Source organism: Crotalus tigris, unplaced genomic scaffold (genome assembly GCF_016545835.1).
Source record: "Crotalus tigris isolate CLP2741 ecotype Arizona unplaced genomic scaffold, ASM1654583v1 scf7180000024281.4978605, whole genome shotgun sequence".
Lineage (NCBI taxonomy): Eukaryota > Metazoa > Chordata > Lepidosauria > Squamata > Viperidae > Crotalus > Crotalus tigris.
The window spans coordinates 4171569-4194377 of NW_024100453.1; the positions used below are offsets into that span (position 1 = coordinate 4171569).

At 39.8% G+C, this 22809-nt stretch overlaps 1 protein-coding gene across 2 annotated transcripts in view; it reads left to right on the forward strand.

Moving 5' to 3' along the window:
• Positions 1 to 22809, forward strand: part of AHCY (adenosylhomocysteinase) — a 50106-nt gene that overhangs the window by 17220 nt on the left and 10077 nt on the right. For both annotated transcript variants that reach the window (XM_039323735.1, XM_039323733.1), the window contains exons 4-8: positions 857 to 1009; positions 13466 to 13578; positions 14646 to 14853; positions 17447 to 17534; positions 18134 to 18251. In XM_039323735.1, coding sequence (XP_039179669.1) covers positions 857 to 1009; positions 13466 to 13578; positions 14646 to 14853; positions 17447 to 17534; positions 18134 to 18251 — 680 coding nt within the window. The remainder of the gene's footprint in view (positions 1 to 856; positions 1010 to 13465; positions 13579 to 14645; positions 14854 to 17446; positions 17535 to 18133; positions 18252 to 22809) is intronic.

Consider the following 22809-nt stretch of genomic DNA (forward strand, 5'->3'; position numbering starts at 1 on the left):
TTGAAATAGGCAGATATGTGATCTTGATGATTCTGTACTATTTGTATCATACTGGATTCAGTATTTTGAAAAAAGGTTACATTTCCTTTTTCAAAATATTGGATCCAGTATAATGAGTCTTCTCACTTCTAAGTGAACTCAATGCAGAAGAACGCCTACAGCTCACCTTATATTGTTGGTTTGCTTGTTATAGACTAGTAAATCTTAAGTTATTTCACAGTATTTAAGAATATCTTGGACTTTCTTCATATTTCATTTACAAAATGTTTACATATTTAAATCTTTTTTTTACAAAACCATGGAGCCACATTTTTCCTTAAAACACTTAGGAGGCAACTATGCTTATTATGTAGCTAATTCCTCTGGGGGATACACTGACATATACATTGATTAGCAATTTGATTGGAGGAAGGAAATTGAAAATTGTGGGATTTTGATAGCTCTTTATTTTAAAAAAAAACTATTAAGTATATATTGGCTTGAGAGCAAGGAAATGTGAGTAATCTGCTTCCCCCCCCCCTCTCAATAAAGCTAAGTTACTCTACAAAAATGTTCTTGCCTTTTCACAGATACATTTGTAATATTTACATTTACACTGCATCTTGTTTTGCCTTTCTCTACTGAGAGGCTTATAGGTCAGTGTCTTAGGTTATATGAGAAACAGATGAACTCTGATCCCAATCTTTATAGGGGGATAATTAGTTTTCTACACAGAATATGTTTTATTGACCCAAGGAAAATGTTTATATTAGGATAGCATTTCCTGTCCTTAAGCTCTGAAACTTAACGCAATTGGTTATAATAGCGCTGCTGGAGAAATTATAAGCCCCATGATTTATGTTTGATTTGGGTCTAGTGTATGCCTGGAAAGGAGAAACAGATGAAGAATATATATGGTGTATTGAACAGACCCTCTACTTCAAGGATGGACAACCTCTGAACATGATTCTTGATGATGGTGGAGACCTCACCAGCTTGGTTCACACTAAATATCCTCAGCTCCTGAAAGGTAATTGTGTAGTCTTCCAAAACACTGAGAATTCTCTAATATATTGTACATTCAAAGTCACTGGGAAAGAAGTAATAGTTTCATTTTTAAAGGGATGGCAGGGTAGGCAAAACTCACGGTCACCCAAAACAGTGCATCTTACTGTACTTGTATGGTAAGTATGTTGTAAGCCCCAATTGACTTTAGCATTTAGTAAAGGAGGATTTATTTGCATTAAACTTTTCCCCCCAGTAATGCTCTGCAACCTTCAGTAATGCAGAATGACCACCTTAGATGTGAAGATTGATTTGGACTCTTTTCCCAAGTTTCCCCCTTATTCTCATTTAGTGCACAAACTAAATGGAAGGCATCAGGTTACCCAGCCTTGATTACCCTTCATATGAGGGAAACATTGAACAGTTTGGGGTATTACGTATATATGCTTTTGTGTAACATGTCCCTGTATTTTTACTTTATATTAACAAAAAATTATTTAAAAGATGAAATAAAAATCCCTCCTTTGGTAAATATCTGAATTTCCCCAAGAAGCTGGATAAACCTACTTAAGTATTCATACTCTATAAATGAGATGTACATTTTAATTTTGAGGCCTTTTAAAGTTGTTACGATTGTTCCATTAAAAAAAAAAACCTGACCTATATAGTAGCATGGTTAGCATGAATGTGAAATTCCATAAGTTTTAAATGAAATTGATTTTATAAATAGGAGTCATTTTCTGACCCTTTCTCTGTGTAATTTTCTTAGTATTTACAGTGCTATGCTCAGACTTTTTTGCAGCTGCAGTAACAATGTGGCTTCAACTTTAGAATATATTAGACCAGTCGTCCCCAGGCTGCTGGGCTGTTTGAAACCAGGCTGCAGAAGTTGCAGGTGGGCATGCGTGCATCCCCATTTGCATGAGCAGTGGGCAAGAGTGCACATATGCTCCATTTGCACAAGTGGCAGGCGGGTATGCCCACTGCTCATACAAATGGAGCTGCGCGCACACGCCGGCTGCTTGTGCAGAACCATCCCCTCCCCCCCCCGGTCCGGAAAGCTAAAAATTTTGGGGAACTCTGTATTAGATAACCCTGTTGGGTCATGATTTCTGAGTGGGCAAAAAAGCAGTGTGAGTGGGAGTAATTTCCTATTTCCTGCCAGCTTCCTCATTGAGTTTCCGTAAGGAAAGCTGGCAGGGAGCATCAGAAATCTGCCCAGCCCAGCAGGCAGGTAAATGGCTGATACTGGTAGCCGAGGATGTGAGGGATTGTGAGATTGGCTGGGAAACTGTCATGTTGAAACCCCATGAGAGCTGAAGAAGCTTCTCTTAGAAGAGAAGTGAAACATTTTCAAAGGGGAAGAAAAAAAGCAAAATCCAGTTGTCTTTTAGAAAAAGCACCTTTGGGATCAACATGATCTGGATGATTGAGAATCTCCATAGACATTTTGTCATGGTGAAAATGAAGACCATGTGATTGCACTGAAGCAGCCATAACTTTCTCAAATTTCATTCCTTTGGGAGTTACGGTTCCTGGTTTTTGGACACATTCTATAAGCTATCCATTTGAGGCACAAACATTGTTGTCCTGTGATACAGCATTTCACCTAGTTAAAAATCCTGATAATGACGATTTTTGTAGTATATAGAACTTTTTTGTATTAATTAGTGTATTATTGCCAGATTAATCTACAGTAATAAGAAGAAATGTCATATATTTATTGCTTATAGACTGAATATGTTCCACAGTTGCAACAAATACACGACAAACTTTTTGGAACATAGTCAAACCAACACTATCCTTTTAATTTCAAAGATCCCCTTGAAAGTTTTTCCCTGTTTTTCAATCCTCTAAATCTTAAATTGTTCAGGAATATCCCAGGTTCTGTTGTTATGAATTACATAATAAAGTGGAAAATTTAAGGAAAGACAGAAAATGTTTCGGTGGCTGCTCTGCTGTGTTAATATGATATTTTCTTGGACTCTATGTACTAGATTAGGAATTTGAATAGAATATGTAAAACGTCAGTAAAACCCTGGAACTTGAGGAGGAGCATTTTGAACATGGCTGCCAAAATAATGTTGTTTTTTTAAAAAATAAATTGTTCAGAAGAATGTGCACTTCTGTGATAGCACATGGTTCTGCCTCGTCATGTTTTATTGCTTGAAAGGCACATTAACTTAATAGTTAATGCAGTGTTTCTGGCTTCCTGTTCACATCTTCCCTATTCATTTTTGTTTAGCTTTGCATTCTGTTTTTCCAATAAACAAATGGCATTCAAGATAACTAATATAAACTAGTAAAGTAATTAATCCCACAAATGAAAATCTTGTACAATGGATGAGAAAGTGCCCAAATCTATCTTCTTTAGCAGCTAAAGCTTGCTTATACATCAAAACCAACCTAAATAAAAATAATTTCACCTTCCAGTGAGAAAGATAAAATAATCAGTGCTTTTGGTTTTTACATAATTTACCAACCTGTTTCACAGAATGTAAAATATATAACACTCCCAAATTCAGATAATTCAAATCAGTTATTAGGAGCAGATTGCTTTGGGTTTTTTTTTTTTTTTTGTGAAGAAAAATTACTTGGATGAGAGATCATCTTCTTAGCATTCCTAGATGTGATGGTAGGTTTAATTTCAAGAATGGTATCTGTTGTTTGCACGGCAGAATCAGCCGTATAGGCAGTATTAATTTCTCTTAATTGAGCTTTGAAGACATGTAAAAACAACTTAGTACTATAATGCCTTTATCCCCTCAATAAATAGGTATTCACTTATAGCTTTGAAACTATGCCTGTCAAGAACAGGATTGTCTTTCAGAATCAGAACTCAAGGCTTTATCATCAACATCTACAGATAGTCTTTGATTTATACTATAATTGAGCTCAGAATTATTGTTGTAAATTGTGATCATTAAGCAGTTACCATATGACTATGCTTGGTTTTATGACCCTTTTTGAACTGGTTGTTAAGCAAACACCACAATTGTTAAACAAACCTATTTTATGTAGTGGGCTATTTTTGCAAGAAACTGGAAGTAAACATCGGGAACAGGCCAAATGGTTCATGGTAATGTAACCATGGGACATTGCAAATAATCATATAAGTGAGCTGGTTGCCAAATACCCAAAATGAGATCATGTGACCAGAGGAGGGTAGGGCCATCATAACTAACACCAAGCTGGCAGGAATAGCCAACAGTCCAGAAGACAGGGTTAAGATACAGAAGGATCTTGACAGACTTGAACATTGGGCACTATCTAACAAAATGAAATTCAATGGTGAAAAAAGTAAGGTTGTACATTTAGGCAAGAAAAACCAAATGCACAGGTATAGTATAGGGGGTACCTTGCTCAATAGTAGCAAATGTGATAGGGATCTCAGAGTCCTAATGGACAATCACTTAAATATGAGCCAGCAGTGTGCTGCAGCTGCCAAAAAAGCCAACACAATCCTAGGCTGCATTAACAGAGGGATAGAACCAAGATCACATGACATGTTAATACCACTTTACAATGCCTTCGTAAGGCCACACTTGGAATACTGCATCCAGTTTTGGTCACCACGGTGTAAAAAAGATGTCGAGACTGTATAAAGAGTACAGAGAAGAGCAACAAAGATGATTAGGGGACTGGAGGCTAAAACATATAAGGAACGGCTGCTGGAATTGGGTATGTCTAGTTTAACGAAGAGAAGGATGAGGGGGGACATGATAGCAGTGTTCCAATATCTCAGGGGCTGCCACAAAGAAGACGAAGTCAAACTATTCTCCAAAGCACCTGAAGGCAGTACACGAAGCAATGGATGGAAACTAACCAAAGAGAGAAGCAACCTAGAACTAAGGAGAAATTTCCTGACAGTTAGAACAATTAACCAGTGGAACAACCTGCCTCCAGAAGTTGTGAATGCTCCAACACTGGAAGTTTTAAAGAAGAGACTGGACAGCCATTTGTCTGAAATGATATAGGGTTTCCTGCCTGAGGATGGGGTTGGACTAGATGACCTCCAAGGACCCTTCCAACTTCTTCTTCTTCTTCTTCTTCTTCTTCTTCTTCTTCTTCTTCTTCTTCTTCTTCTTCTTCTTCTTCTTCTTCTTCTTCTTCTTCTTCTTCTTCTTCTTATTCTTATTATTATTATTATTATTATCAATCATCGCACAGTCAGCCAGATGTTCAGACTGGATTTGGCATTTTGTCTACCTATCGAGTCCTTACCCAGGACCTGGGATAGGCAGATGTGGATGTTTGATGGTATTACAGGTATCGTCGCAGGATGGAAGCAGTTCCTAATAAGGCCGCCTTTTGCAATTGACTAATAGCGAATTTGTCAATGCCAATGGTGTTCAAGTGGTGCTCCAGTTGTTTTGGGATTGCACCCAAGGAGCCTATGACTATTGGTACTACCCTTGCTTGCTTTTGCCACAGTCTTTCTATTTCTATTTGTAGGTCTTTGTATTTTGTTATCTTCTCCAGTTCTTTCTCTTCTATTCTGCTATCTCCAGGCACTGCCACGTCCACTATCCAGACTTTTTTGTCTTTCTTATCGACAATTGTTAAGTCTGGGGTGTTATGTTGCAGGTGCTTGTCTGTTTGAATTCTGAAGTCCCAGAGCAGTTTAATTTTATCATTTTCTATGACTTTCTCTATTTTATGATCCCACCAGTTTTTGCTTACAGGCAAATGATATTTTTTGCAGATCTTCCAATGCACCATTGTTGCTACTTTGTCATGCCGCTGCTTGTAATCAGTCTGTGCAATCTTCTTGCAACAGCTTACCAAGTGGTCCACTGTTTCTTCAGCTTCTTTGCATAGGCGGCACTTACTGTCTGTTGCTGTCTTCTCAATTTTGACTTTGTATGCATTTGTCCTTAAGGCTTGGTCTTGTGCAGCCAGAATTAGTCCCTCGGTCTCTTTCTTCAATTTTCCTGCTCTTAGCCATTGCCAGGTTTTATTATTATCTGCTTTCCCAGCTATTTTTTTCATGTATTGGCCATGTAGTGCTTTGTCTTCCCATGCCTCTATTCTGTTCTTCATTTGGTCTTTCTTGTAGGCCAGTTTGGTCTCTCCAGTAGTTAGTAAGCCTTCCTGATATACTAATTTCAGTGCATCTTCATCATTGTTCTTCAGATATTCTTCCAAAGCCATTTTTTCTTCTTCAACCATCTGATGTACTTGTAGCATTCCACGCCCACCTATTTGCCTTGGTAGATAAAGTCTATCAATGTCACTGCGTGGATGAAGGGCATGATTCATTGTCATTATTTTTCTGGTCTGCCTATCCATTGCTTTTAGTTCTGCTTGAGTCCAGTCCACTATTCCAGCTGTGTACCTAATGACTGGGATTGCCCAGGTGTTGATTGCCTTTATGGTATTTCCTCCATTGAGTTTGGACTTTAAGATCTTCTTCACTCTCTTGATGTATTTACCTCTAATCTTTTTCTTGACTTCAGTGTGCTTGATGTTGTCAGCTTGAAGGATACCCAAGTATTTGTAGTATTCTTCCTCATCCAGACTCTTAATGTTATTTTCGTGGGGCATCTTGATTCCTTCAGTTTTCACTATTTTTCCTTGTTTGATAGTAAGTGTGGCACATTTGTCCAAGCCAAACTCCATTACAATATCTTGGCTATATATACGGACAGTGTTGAGCAGCGATTCTATTTCAGATGATGTTTTTCCATACAGCTTCAGATCATCCATGTAAAGGAGGTGGGATAGTCTAGCAGATGTTTTTGATGTTTGATAGCCATGTCCTGAGTTATTCAGTATTGTTGACAGAGGAAACAGTGCAATAACAAATAGTAATGGTGATAATGAATCTCCTTGAAATATTCCTCTCTTGATATTAACCTCTCCCAGCTTTTCACCATTGATCTGCAACTGTGTCTTCCATTGTGCCATCGATTTTTGTACAAATTTTCTGATGTTTCTACTTACTCCTGTTATTTCTAGGCACTTGATTATCCAATCATGTGGCAGAGAGTCAAATGCCTATTATTATTATTATTATTATTATTATTATTATTATTATTATTATTATTATTATTATTTTTCAAAATCAGGTTACAAGTAGCTTTTGAGAGTGTCTATTATAATTTTGAATGATCATTAAGCAACTGGTCGAAAGTCAAGTAGTTCCAGCATAATACAAATCTACACTGTTTCAAGTGGCAATCCACCTAATTAGCAGACTGCATATATAAATATATTGCAGTTAATAAGGATGGTAAATAGATACCATAAATATTGGAAAAACAAGAATTAATCTACAAATTAATTTACAGACTTGAAGAAGGCTGTTTTCTAGTGCAGTAGTGATGCAGTTAACCTGCAATGCAGGTTAAGCCTCTAATATCCTGTACATTATTTTTAACAGCAGACAATGATAAGGAAGCAAACCAAGACCTTCCAGCATTGGTTCTTATAGTGCAAAAATCCTGCTGGTTTAACAGGTCCATCAATATTACCCAGGCATTATTCCATCATGCTACATTATATAATTAGTTTCTAGGCTTGTGTACCTTTGGACATTTTGTAATCATTTAAGCAAAAATGAGAGCAATTTTCAGTCAGTGCTGCCCTTGACATTTTGGTAATATGGAAGGGGTTACACAAAATAGGCAGGTTCAAGACTAACTGTAATTTAAATGACAGTTAATTATAAATCAACAAAGTACAATTAATATGGTCACTTATGTATGCTATAACTATAACTATAACTATAACTATATATATATATATATATATATATATATATGTATGTATGTGTATATATATAGTTATAAAATTATATATATATATTTATAAAGTTATATATAGTTATAAAATTATATATATATGTATATATATATATAAAATTTGGATTGCTAGCAAAGAATTAAGGGAGAACTGGAATAGCTATTTCAAACTCTTTAGCTCTTTTCAACCAGACATACCCTTCTGAGATTCAAACCTGGGCTGTCTGCATGTTAGGCAGATGTATTAACCTCTAGGCCACAGGCTCTGTCTCACTTTTGCCAGCTGTGTTAGGGAGGGAAGAAACAGGGGAGGAGTTATCTAGAATGCTGTATGTTACACCCTGTTGCCCAAATATGGGAGAGAGAAATCTTTTGCTTTGTATCAGCTCAAACTAGAGCCATCCACAGGCAGCAGTCACAACTGTGACATCATATACATTTCTAAAATTTGGATTGCTAGCAAAGAATTAAGGGAGAACTGGAATAGCTATTTCGAACTCTTTAGCTCTTTTCAACCAGACATATATATATATAGGTCTTTGGTTATTCGGGTTTTCTCCCGCGTAAAATTGGAAGTGTCTTGGCGACGTTGGAAGTGTCTTGGCGACGTTTCGACAAAGTCCCATTCGTCATCTTCAGGCTGGTGTTTTCAGCTTCGTGCTTCGAGGAGCAATTGTTCGAAACGTCGCCAAGACACTTCCAATTTTATGTGGGAGAAAACCCGAATAACCAAAGACCTACATACAAACACCCGCGAAAACCTCAGAAAACACACACACACACACACACACACACACACACACACACACACACACATAGCTAAAAAAAATAAAGGGAACACATCCTATAGGATTTCTTATAGGATGTGTTCCCTTTATTTTTTTGAGCAGTATATATATACATATATACATATACGTATATGCCGGCGTACAAGGCGACCCAGCGTATAAGACGACCCCCGTCTTTGTCGCCGAGTCGCATTCCTAGAACGTCGTCTTATATGCCGAAAACTACCAGTATTTCCGGCGTATAAGACGACTTGGCGTATAAGATGACCCCCGTCTTTGGTGCCGATTTTAACGCTTGCGGAAGTCGCCTTATACACTGGCATTTACGGTATATACTGACAAATAAAAGAAAAAATGAACACCAAGATATAATAAACCAGCCTGTTTAATATAAACAAGCCTGTGGTTAAGAAGAGTCACTAAGCTTTCATCCGGCCAAAATACTGCCGGCATCATCAGAGTTAGAATAGCAGGAAATCAGGAAGGCAGCTCATATAGCCTCCTGCCTCTGCGCCCGGCTCCTTGAGCGTGTCATCGGCCCGTTGATTGTGTTAATCCTTATCGCACCGAGTTGTTCCACATCAGGCAAACTGTCTTTGATTCCACTGATTGTTTTACGATCCTCAAGTGCTCTTTTAGAGCGTGTGCAAGCACTTGGAGGACGGCTGTCAATCTGTCCCTGCACCCAGTCCCCCTCCCTCCCAGGGCCATTATCCTCCCCCAACCCCAAGGCCGTTGTCACAGTCCTGCAACAAGCAACTATTCCGGCATTCCTGCTCTCTGTCTTCCCCCTCCCTCCCCCTCTTTCCAGATCGCCTCAGAGCTTCAGTCCCTGGCTTAGGGCCATTTGGTCCATCATCTCAGTCCATGGGAGTCGTGGTCGTCCCATCTATAGAGCCATTGTCCCAATTATGTAAAACACTGTCATCTTCTTCCTTAGAGATCGTGCCTGTCTCATCCATCATTCTACCACCCCAATCCTGCCAAGGAAGAGTTAAATGTCTTCTCAGCAGGCCGTGGTGTTGTTTTTCCCATCTCCTAAGCGTCTGATAGGCCGGCAAAAGATCTATATGCCAGTTGATGGAATTTTCATTAGAGAGCCAGGCTTCCTTGAGTAGGCGGCCACCCTTGGTAGTCTCACGAGCTATAACCTCTGTGTTAGCTAGATCGAAAGTGTGGCCAGAGCTGGACATATGGGCCCACACTTGTGAGCGTTGCTTCTGCCTTCTAATAGCCAGTTCATGTTCATGAACCCTGGTCCTCAGTCTTTTAGTAGTTTCCCCAACGTAATTGCTTGCACAGTCCTTGCAATTAATTCTGTAAACCACAGATGATCTTTGACCATTGGGGAGCGGTTCTTTTGGATGCATGACCTTGGACCTAAGGGTGTGCTCGGGCCTGTGGGCAACACTCACATTGTAGGGGGCCAACAGCCGTGCCGTGACCTCGGAGACACCATGAATGTAAGGGAGGGTTGTTCGTGTGGCCGGCATTGCTGTCACATTGGAGCGTGAGTCTCTATGATTTTGATGTGGTCTACTATGCTGTCTCACAAACCCCATGGGATAGCCATTGCGCATGAAGATGTGATGAAGATGTTTTTTCTCCTCGGTTTTAACTGTGCCCGTGCAACAATGGGAATTAACCCGTTTAAATAGCATCCGGATGCAGCTGATTTTATGTGCTACCGGGTGGTTGCTATTATAATATAGCATTCTGTCTGTATGGGTGGGTTTACGGTATACAAACGTGCACAATGTGCCATTAGGGCGTCGGCTGATCAGTACATCCAGAAAGGCAAGACTGCCTTGGATCTCTTCTTCTGCAGTGAAGCAGATGTCTGGATATACCGAGTTCAGTTCCTCTAAGAATTTGGCGCTATCTCGTCTTTTGACGGGATTACGACAACGACCTTGGGGGTGGGGGAGGATAATGGCCCTGGGAGGGAGGGGGACTGGGCAAAGGGACGGATTGACAGCCGCCCTCCAAGTGCTTGCACACGCTCTAAAAGAGCACTTGAGGATCATAAAACAACCAGTGGAGTCAAAGACAGTTTGCCTGATGCGGAACAACTCTGTGCGATACGAATTAATACAATCAACAGGCTGATGACGCGCTCAAGGAGCCGGGCGCAGAGGCAGGAGGCTATATGAGCTGCCTTCCTGATCTGCTATTCTAACTCTGATGACGCCAGCAGTTTTTTGGCTGGACGAAAGCTTAGTGACTCTTCTTAACCACAGGCTTGTTTATATTAAACAGGCTGGTTTATTATATCCTGGTGTTCGTTTTTTCTTTTATTTGTTAGCATAATGCCCAGGATTCACATTTTTAGTATTTTAAAAGATATATATATATCATTATGTAGAAACCAGAAGTACTGAAGCTTTCATGGACAAAGGAGAAGGTAGAATTACTAGTAGATAGGTTCTGTAAGGATTTCTTAAGCTGTAATGGTAGGTTATAAATTTTAATGCATAAAATTGCAAATGCAACAGTGGTTTATTAAAACTACGCACTAAAAGGATAATTAATAATTGAGATATAAAGTTATGCAAACAAGATTTTGTAAAATGCCCACTAGAGGGAGGCCATGCACTTTCTACTCTATCAAGCTATTGTCCTAGTCATTCTTAATATTAACAAACAATATGTTGCAAAGACTATTTATTCATCAGTTATATTTCAGGAGAGATAGAGAGCAGAATTGTCTATTGTACATCCAGAAGTAATTAGTGTTCACCTTTTTTTTCTTTCCATTTCACTAATGATAAGTGCAAATGGGAATATATTTGGTTATCTCCTGCCTTATTCTTCTAAAGATTTACAATTTGCTTCCAGTGTGAGGTATTTATGAACTTTTTTTTCTATTGCTTTTCTACTAATGTAGCATAGATGAAAAGCTAATGTAACATTGTTGTTCTATAAGCAATCAGATGTTGATATTGTAGTCACACACTTATACTGGTATTTTCTTGAATATGAACAGGCATAAATATTGATTTCTAATTTTATTTCAACAATATAACATGTACAGGACACATTTAATGTTATTCTCAGAAAGAGATACACATACAAGAAAGTAAAACAATTTTTGAGGGAGACTGGATGGATTTAATACAGTTAACTGGTAACCACTTCTCTTTGGACTTTGATCAGAAGATAGACTTATTTTGGAGACTGAATCTATTATATTTAATTAAACAACAATTGATAAGAGAAGAAAGAAACAAACATGGATATTTGATCCAGGACGAACTATTTATAGCTTTTGAGTTGATTTCGGATAGATAAGATGCTGTGGTGAACTTTTTATGAGGGGATTATAATAACAGGTTTTTTTAACAGAGAGTTTTGAAGTTCTATTTTTTTTTTTAGCATTATCATTCTTCTTGTTAACTACTTTGTTACTAATATAACATATAGAAGACAGTTCAATAATTTGCAAATAGATTTAGTGGTTTAAAAAATTAGAAAGGGCCTGTTTCTCAAGGGGTGGGAAACTAAATGTAGCAATGTATTATCAGCATTCATCTAGAGGGGATAATACACGTATATGTGTTGTTCTTTCTTTTTGATGTACTTTTTTGATGTTTTGATTGTTTTGTATTTTTGTGTTTTCTTTTTTGTATTCTTTGGGATTTTTTGTTTGGAGTTTTGTATTTTGACTTTGTCTTGAATAAAATAAAATATATAAAGAAAAAAATAAAGTAAAACAATAAATGTTATGTCACCTTCAGTTAGGCCAAATACTGTTCTCAATTCTTGTTATTATAACATATCCACTGCAGATGAAGTTACGATAAAATATGTAATAGCTACAGTAGTGGGACATATCTATATTTCTAAAACCAAAGGAAAATGGAAACCATACCTCGGTGAAAGACATATTTATTGCTTGCCTAATCACTGTTTGCAAAGCAGTTCCCTCCATTATTGGTGAGAAGCTTTCTTGTTAAATGGGACTTATACACTTTCTTTCCCACTCTTCCCCACCCGTAACCATGGAATTGTCAGATGTTACATCAACATCTGTCCATTTAACTCTTATACTCCGTATTAAATTTGATAAATGTATGTATTTCTGTGAAGATGCAAGCCTTGCAATACAGATAATCCTCAACATACAATAGTTCATTCAGTGACTGCTTGAAGTTACAACAGCATTAAAAAGGGTGACTGATGACTGTTTTTCACATTTATGATGGTTGTGACATCGCCATGGTCATTGCCACGATCAAAATTCAGACACCTGGTAACTAACTTGTATTTATGACATTTGCAGTGTTCTGCGGTCATGTGATTACCTTTTGTAATCTTCTAACAAGCAAAGTCAATGGGTAAGCCAGATTCACATAATAATTGTGTTACTAATTTAACAACTGCCGTGATTTACTTAACAACTGTGGCATGAAAGGTGATAAAATGTGATCATAAGTCGAGGATTACCTCTGGTCAGTTATGCAACTTTCAGATGATTTTGTCCACAATGTGGATGTCTAAATGTAAGCGTGCAAAGGGATGCTGCTTCAGCAGTGCATCCATGAATGATGATTGAATCCCTCCATAAAACAGAATTGAGTTCTAACTTTAACAGTTTGAAGTAAACATAAGATTATTTTATATCAGCTATTTGATATTCAGGTGATATTCCTAACAGCTTCACGATTTCTGAGAATGTTATATTGTTGTTTGTCACTGAGAGAAGATCCTTCTTCCTGGGTTAACCTTGAAGCCCTTCTTGACCATACATATTGTTTTTTTCTGCCCATGCACTGGACATTAATTCTGAAGTCTTCACTGTTTAAAAAGTTTACCCTGAAGGGAAATAAATAGATGGTCAAAAAATAAGTTATATCCCTTTTTATTTGAAAAAGATGTCTGTCCATTACTATCTAAGATTTCCTCCCGTAAGTAGTGCAGTAAATTATGTTGGATTTTTCCTTGCAGGAATCAAAGGAATATCTGAGGAGACGACCACTGGCGTCCATACTCTTTACAAAATGCATGCCAATGGAACCCTGAAGTTGCCAGCTATTAATGTTAATGACTCTGTCACTAAGGTAACAACCAGTATTCTTGTGTTCTGCCTTTTTCCCTTATTAGCTGACAATTTACTGTTTCTTCATATTTTACATGAAGATCTTGTTTCCTTATCCCCCTTTATGTGTGTATGACTACTTCCTGCTGAAGCATCTAAACAGGGAATGATGTCTACTTGGCATCAAAATTAAAATGTTGGGCCTTTCTTGCGTTTGGAAATGCTTAAAAACTGCAAAATGTTCTCTGCCATCCTTTTGTCAATAAATTGCCCATGTAGAATGGTCTTTTCTTTTATATTTTATATTTTTATTGGATTCTAATAATATTGTTATTATTAATATTTGTATTGCTTTATCCATGTGCAAAATGGCAGATGGACTTGTAAAAGGTACTTAAGGATTACATTATCTGTGCTAAATGCTTGTAGCTGCTTCTTCTTCTGCAAGTGATCTGTGGGTAGTATAAATGCCCTGCAAAATAATTGAGAAATTGCCATGAGCAGTAGATGCAAATTGCTCGCAATGATCTCTCCATTGCACCACTGGATACTAGTGCTGCTTGCACACTATCTGCAGCTTACTCCAGTTGCAACAAGTAAACTGCAAGCAGCAACAGCATCCAGTGCAGCCACTTGGGATGGTCTCTCTCATCAAGACTGAAATATAAATGTACAATGGAGAAGCCAGCATGAGCCATATAGCAGAAAATGGAGCAATACCTTCCACCAGCAGTATATCAGTCTCCCCAATGAAGGTATTTTACATTTTGGAATGTGAAAACTATACTTCACTGCTGAATGAGATAAAGTAAGGGCAGCTACATGTAGTGCAATTATGTAGATAATTGCTTGTGGGAGGAAGAGAATGACCATTGACCCCAGAACCTAGCCTACAATTCCCATAGTTATAGGTTTGTTTTCTTAACCACATTGGAATAGAGTGTCCATGAGCAACAAGAGCCACCCAGGAGATATTTAATAATCTCTGTTTTCTTTCCAGTAGAATTTAGTTTCATACAATAATAAATAACAGCTGTTTTTTAATTTGCTCTTACATGCAGTTTTCTTCAATGCTGTTTTCTTTCCTAGAGTAAATTTGACAACCTCTATGGCTGCCGAGAATCCCTCATTGATGGAATAAAGCGTGCCACTGATGTCATGATTGCAGGGAAAGTGGCTGTTGTAGCAGGCTATGGTGATGTTGGCAAAGGCTGTGCTCAAGCCTTGAGAAATTTTGGTGCGAGAGTCATCATCACAGAAGTTGACCCCATCAATGCATTGCAAGCTGCTATGGAAGGTGAGAAGCAACCTGGTTATGTTAGAAGGTGGTATTACCTTGGTTATGTAATAATTTGGTAGCTGTACATTGACTGTAATCTGATACTGCATTGCTTTTCTGGCATCCAGTATTTGGCTAGAAAAACTGATCCAAGCCACTATTATACTGTCAGAAAAACCTCCCTTTAGCCACATGATTGCCATTATATTCAGTATGCAATGCCCTGGAGCTGACTTGTTCTTTTCTCTCTCTCTCTCCTTGTATGATGGAGCAATTGGAGAAGAAATTAGAAGAGAATAAGCAGGTACACAATTTGCTGGTGCCAGCAGCTGCAACCAAACTCAGTAAGCAGGCGTATTCCCAGATTTAACAGTTGCTGATAAGAAAGAAAAAAAAATGAATATTGGACACTGTGGTACCTGGAGATATCACAATAACAAAGAAGTAGGGAAAATTATTTAGTGCAAAGATCTGCAAATAGAAGTGGAATAACTGTAGCAAAAGAAAGCAAAGATAGTACCAATAGTACAAGGTATCTTGGGTGCAATTCCAAAACATCTGAAGCACTATTTAAGAACCATTAGCATTGACAAAATCACCGTCAGTCAATTGCCAAATGCAGCTTTACTCAGAGTAGCTTATATCTTGCAACAATATGTTTAACACCATCAAACAACATCTGCCTATCCCAGGTCTTTGGGAAGGACTCCATAGGTACATAAAAATGCCAAATTCAGTGTAAACAAGCAGCTGACAGTACAATCAACTATAATAATAAAAAAATTGTCATAGCATTGGTACTGTCCTTGCTTTATTTTGCTACTTCTATTTACAGGTCTTTGCACTAAATATTTTTCTCTACTTCTTTCTGTTATTGTGGCTGCTTATTCTCTTCTAATCCCTGGTTATTCTGTAGCACAGCATCCTATTAGAGAAATGATTGGTAGCCATCTGCCAAAGCTGGGTGACACTGGGCAGAGTGAGAGATAGTTCTGAAGCCACTTGCCAAGTCCTGGCCCCATTGTACTCTCCTTTTAGTCAAACTTTTCTTCACATCAAAGCAGCCGGCAATGCTGCTAACATAGGATGTTATTTCTTTGACAACAGATGGAAATGCGTTCATTTTTCTCTTCGCTTTTAGAGGTGATTGATGCTGGGAGGGGGGATGTGGATGAGAGTCTAGTTAGTCATAACAACAGTTTCAAGTGTGGGAATTCAAGGTTACTGAGCCCAGAGCTGATAACGATTTGGAGGCTGGAGAGTTGTGGAGAGAGCCAGCGTTTCAAGCTAATTGGGGAATGTGATTTATGGCTGTTAGTTGGAGGAAGGAACTGTGCTTTGCTACTGTGTGCCAAGAGGAGGGGAATTCAGTTTTTGGCTTCAATTATGTAGTGCTGATATGCTTCTCGAATAAAAGATTCTTTAAAGTAAACAGTGCCTCGAAGTTCTTTTGAAGAGTTTCATCTGTCGGAACCATGACAGCAGCAACCACTATGAGGACTCCATATTTTTGCCAAGGCTAATTAACTTTCCCCTGCAGCTTCCACCCTGCCAAATGAAAAAGGGGTTGTAAGCCTGCACTACCTAAGCCAGCCTTCCCTTTTCAGATGCACTGGGGTGGAGTCTCCAGACATGTGCAACTGGGAATGAAGGACATGAAGGGAAGATGGCCCTTTGGGTCTCTTTGCAGGCCAGAACTGATAGGCAACTTTCCAAGGCAACTTTCCTCCTTGCCAATCCCTTACCATCTAAATAACCTTTGACCTCTGCCCAAGTCTGTAAACAAGAGAAAGGAAACACTATTGTGCCTCTCTCTCCTGCCTGAATAGAGGCCCCTATTGATGTCCAAGTGATTCCTGTGCTCCACCCTTATGCCAACTGCAATCTTTCTTCCCTCATGCCCACTCCAGAAAAGAAGGGTCCTGCCAAGTGATTTTTTTTTTGTAAGTAGTCTCCTCCGCTAACAGAGTAGAGAAATTGGAGATGAAGGTATTAGAAGAGAGTACACTAAGCAGACACAAGTGACTGTTGACACTGGCACATTGCTTTCAATATGATTACTGTCTTTTAATCCCTCTCTCTCCAAAATGAATGCAAACATTAATTGCCTTTCCAGCATTGGAGTGAGCATTCCAAAGGCTATGGTGGTTAGGAGGTAAACAAAAACTAAAGGTGTGAAACTGATTATTTTTGCCTGTTTTGAGCCAGAAAGCAAAATTGCAGTGATTTCCCACTTAGTGACTGCTTCAGTCAGTTACTTAGTTACGGTTGCTAAATGAGGACTATCTTTATTGTGGCTGAAAACAGATAAAGTAATATACCTGTATATATTCCTGCTTAAGCTTCTTGTAGGAATAGGAAGAACCATATGAATTAACAGAGTTTTTAATGCTGTATTCACAAGCTTTGCTTGTTTGGTGATGGTCCATCAAAATCCACTAATGATGCATAACAAATATATTTTAAAATTATAATTTCACACATTACATAAGGAAGATTGAATCTTTATTAGCTTTATGATACTTTATGTTTTTAGAGGTATGGCTAAACTTCTTAAATGCATGCTTTTGGCTATAACACAAGAAACATTTTTCTTTTTCTATATTTTCAGGTTATGAAGTTACAACAATGGAAGAAGCCTGCAAAGAAGGCAACATCTTTGTTACTACAACTGGATGTTCAGATATTGTACAGGGGAGGTATTTATCGCTTTAGTTATGCCTGGTATGGTTCCATGTGGTATTAAACAGAAATACAGAAAATTGTGGAAATTGAATTACTGACATACTTTCTTTGATAGTTTAATCTTATTCTCAGTGCTATTTACTCCCGATACAAATCTTTAGATGTTAGTTGATGAATTTTGAAACCGATTTCTATCATTCTGCACACAGGTAGTCTTTGTTTAGTGACCATTTGCAGTTATGACAGTGATTAAAAAATAAGTGTATGATCAATCCTTGCATTACAGCCTTTGCAGGTGTGTAAAGTAATGCTGAAGTAAGATCATAAGCACATTTGCAGTTTTACTTAGTGATTGCTTTGCTTAAAACCAAGTTGCCAGTACCTAACTGGTTGTTAAACAAGGACTACCGGTGTATTAAAATATGGATTTGTTTATAAACTTTGTTTCCTCTTTCATAGCTTAGAGTTGAGACACTCACACAGATGTTTGCAACAACTAATGGTAGAGACATCCATCATGCTAACTTTGGTAGAATATCTTATTGCCACACATCTGGAAACCTTCAAAGTCCTAGTTACTGTCCATGAAAAAGATTTCTCTGTTTCATTTCAGGCATTTTGAACAAATGAAAGATGATTCCATTGTATGCAATATTGGGCACTTTGATGTGGAAATTGACGTGAAATGGCTGAATCAAAATGCTATGAAGACTGTAAATATCAAACCCCAGGTTAGTATATCTAATTCTACTTCCTATTTTTAAGCTACCCAGAAAAGTATACGTGTTAATAGCCATGACAGATTGTAGAGAGGTTGAGAAAAGAATGAATGAGAACATAGAACAGCTTACATCATAAATGGTGATTTAATCCTGGTGGAAAGAGTAATTTTAAAGCATTCAAAGAGACTCCATCTTAATGAACACATTATAAATCAGCGGTTCTCAACCTGTGGGTCGCAACCCTTTTGGGGGTCGAACGACCGGAAATATTTCTGATGGTCTTAGGAAACGAGACACCGCTCCGCATCCGTCTCCGCATGTCCTCCGCCATTTGCACAGAGAGAGAGAGAGGCACTTTCGCTTCCCTTCTCTCTCTCTCTCAGGCGGACTTACCTCCTGCAAGGCTCCTGATTAGTCCTGTGCCCGGGTGCCCCACCCCCTGGGAGAAGCGCAACCAGGGCCTCGTGGCCTTGGAAGCCCCGGGATCCCTGTTGGGAGCGGCCTGCTGGAGGCTCCGCTGAGTGGACCAGCCCTCCCGCAAACCGCGGCCCAAGGAAGACCAACCCCTGCGATCCCCAGCCAGCCCGACCATTGGACCCGCTGGCTGGGAAGGCACGCCAGAGTCCAGGCTTCTGGGAAGGAAGAAGGAGATTCAGCAAAGGTAGGAGAGGAGAGCCGCCTCCTGGGGCCCAGCGCTGGTGGTGGCTTCCTTGCCATCCTCTTCCTCCTCCCCTTCTTCCTCCTACTGTCCCCAAGGAGGCTTGGGCTGGCGCCGGGGCAAGAGGGGTGCCTGGGGGGGAGCAGCCAGGCTGGATGAGGGGCTGGTGGGCCACATGGCACCAGCCCCCACCGCAGCTCTATCGGATGGGCGGAGGGCGAGGCCGGGCAGTGGGGGGGCAGCAGCAGCGGTTTTCTCGCCCTTCTCCTCTCCTTCCTGGTGCCCCCAAGATGGCTCGGGTGGGTGCCTGGGGGGGAGCAACTAGGCTGGTGGGCTGCATGGCACCAGCCCCCACTGTGGCTCCATTGATGGAGGACCAGGCTGGGCAGTGCGGGGGCGGCGGGGACCCCTGATGATGCAGCAGCTGCTGCCGTCCCCGCCGCCCCCACGCTGCCCGGCCTGGTCCTCCATCCATCAATGGAGCCGCGGTGGGGGCTGGTGCCATGCGGCCCGCCAGCCCAGCTGCTCCCCCCAGGCACCCCTCTTCCACCCGGCTCCCTCCCAAGCTGCTTTGGGGTCAGCAGGAGGAAGGAGAGGAGAAGGGGGAGAAAACTGCTGCCGCCGCTGCCGGCTGAGCTGAGCTGCAGTGCAAAGCTGGTCTCCATGCCTCCTGGTTGCCCAGCCGCGCTCCGCCCTCGGCTGCCCTCAGCACCATGCGGTAGTCTCCCCCATGCCGCCCAGCCCGCCTCCCTCGCTGTCGAAGGCCGCCTCAGCCCTCTGGCACCCGGCGTGGCCATGGGGCTGCCGGACAGGAGCAGCTCCTTCCCAGCTTGCCGGGCTCCAGGCCTCGGAAGCAGCCAGGGGGCGGGAAAGAGGGCAAGGCGGTGGCGATGCCCGCATGTGCGCTGGAGGACACCCGGCCTGGCTGGGAGGGGAGAAGCGGCACCTTCTGAGCGGGAGCTGGCGCTCCGGCTGCACTCCTCTCGCGTGCGATGGGCTGCGTGGCGTGGAAAGGGCCTTCCGCGAACCTGCTGCTGCGATGGCTGGAGGGGCGGGCAGGTCCCGGGGGTGGCTGGGAGAGGGTAAGAGCTGCTGGGATGGGGGCTCCAGGTTGGCGGGTGTGAGAGGGCGGTCAGCGGCTTCGAGGCATGCGGATCCTCCATGCGACTTCCAAGGCCCCGGAGGTGCCACCGCTTGGCTCTCCACCAGAGCCTCCCCCCCTCTCCGGGCAATTGTGCGGAGCTGCTTGTGCATCCTTGGGAGCGCCTTCCCCCTTCAATCTCCTTCCTTCTCCATCTCCTTCCTTTCCCCTTCAATCTTCCTTCCTTTCCACTTCAATCTCCTTCTTTCTCCATCTTCTTTCTTTCCCTTCAATCTTCCTTCCTTCCATCTCCATCTCCATCCCTTCCCCTTCAATCTTCCTTCCTTTTCCTTCCCTCCCTCCCAACATTTTTGAGCAAGGAAGAGTAAGCTTTTCCATCAAGCATTACTATATTATTTTTGTGATTAATCACTACGCTTTAATTATGTTCAATTCGTAACAATGAAAATACACCCTGCATATCAGATATTTACATTACGATTCATAACAGTAGCAAAATTACAGCTATGAAGTAGCAATGAAAATAATTTTATGGTTTGGGGTCACAACAATATGAGGAACTGTATTAAAGGGTCGCGGCATTAGGAAGGTTGAGAACCACTGTTATAAATAAACCTAGGTTCCGGTTCGCGGCGTCACTAGTTGCACGGGGAGACTTCTCGTCGACTAGGTTTCCCTCCATCGGTGGACCCTTATAGGGTCCAAAGTTGCCTTGGAGGGTGCGACTTCTGTCGAGGAGGCTGCAGTCCGGCTGCGGAGGAGCGGTGGCTCCTCCAGCTGTCCGGACGAAACTCTGAGGACCTACGGAGAAGAAGATAGGCCATGAAAATGGCGGATCGCCCTGCCGCTTCAGACCGTAAGTCGAACAACATCTAAGCTTTTAGTGCCCCTGTGGTGAATCCGGGTGAGAATTTCTTTTTATTTTTCTCTCTTTTCCGTTTATTTTTTCGATTGTGTGCCTGTAAAGAGCTTTTGAAATTATTTCCCTGGCTTGGAAAGGCGGCTTCTGCTTTTTTATGGGAAGAAAGGCATTTCATAAACACTGAAAGGCTATAATCTATTTTTATTGGGACACTAAAAAGGAAAAAAAAAAGGAAAAGGTTTCTCTCTCCTTTCTTTTTAAGATTTACTATTTCTACTTTTTTATATATATTCATTACCTTAAAAGACAGGGAAAAAAAGAATTGATTTTTGGACTCTCTTAACTTACTGAGGACATCTATTGGCAAAAATTTAATACTGCAACTTTGCTTATTTTTTCTTATGAACTTTAAAACACTAAAGATAAGCTCTGCACCTGTGAAGATGTGGGGGTGGATGTTTCTACATTAAACAAAGCCTCTACAAAAAAGAAAAAGAGATCTCCTTTTAAGCATTAGTATTAAAATGGAGAAACCTCAGATACAACTTATATTGCACTTATATTGGAAAAGAGTTATGAGGCCACTGTGGAAATTTGTGCTACATTTAAAAACTGTACTTTAGAATCAAGCTCTAGAGACTCTACTATATTTGCCCAAACTGATGTCCAGGTTACAACTGATTATGACATAAATCAAAATGTGCCAGAAGAGGAATTTACAGAGATAGAAGTGGAATTTATTTCATCTGACAATCCCTTCTCCAGCAACTTAGAGAACCAGAAGAAGCAAAGACTAAGACTTCAAAATACAAAGCAACTACATTGCAAAGAGAACAGAAAAAGACGTTTACTGCAGAGGAAGAGAGTTATACTCTCTCAAAGATTATTACAAGCAATAAGAATTGATCTATTGGTTGAAAGAGAAAAAAGATGCTTACTACAGAGAAAGGGACATACATTTGCTCAAAGATTACTACAAGCATTGAGAATGGATTTACTGGTTGAAAGGGAAGCATCTTCATGGAAGCCAGTGTGGCAGAGAAAGAAACCCAGAACTAGACTCAAAAACAAATTTAAAAATGTTTAATGGCATAAAAGGCAATGTTGATTTCATGGATTGCTTAAGGATAATGAGTTAGAGCTGAAAAATTGTTGAATGGATTAAAAGGCAATGTTGGTTCTATGGATTGTTTTAAGGATAATGATTTAGACTTAGAAGTAAGAAATATACATGTGTGTTTAATTTAGTTTGATGACTTTTTTGTTTTATGGAAGTTTGTTTGGTATAGAAATATGAAAGTTAAATGTGGAATGAAAAAAGAAACTTGGCTTTACAAAAACTAAGAATGCATTTCTTGGAGTAATAGATTGATTTAGATTGGAATTTTGAAATGTTTAATTAATTAGGAGATTTTTGTGTATAATAATATGTTTCGATATGGTAATTAAATGGATGGAATTTGGTTTGTTTAATGAATGGAAATGAATTAAGTCAATGATTACGATAAGCAGCAAAAATGGACTTACTGGCTGAAAGGTTAAAGATAATGATCTAGATTTAGAAGTAAGAAAATTATAACTATATATGTGTGTAATGTTTAATTAATTAAGAGATATTTGTGTATAATAATACGATTTGATAAGATATGATAATATTGTCTTTTTTAAACTAAATTAGCTATTATTGGAAGAAGAAATAAATAAGATTGGTGATAAAAAGGGATGAGAGAGATTAAGAACTTGAATTTATTTGCAAGAGATATTTGAAGGGGTAATATGTTGATGTAAAACATTATTTGATTATTGTAATTGAAATTGATAAAGTTTTAATAAACAGGTTTAGTAGTAATTAAAATTTAGGATAGAAATGAAATATATTAAATGTATTATGTTACTTGAGGGAAATAGAGAGATGATAGCGAATGTATTAAGTTGAGCTGTTATT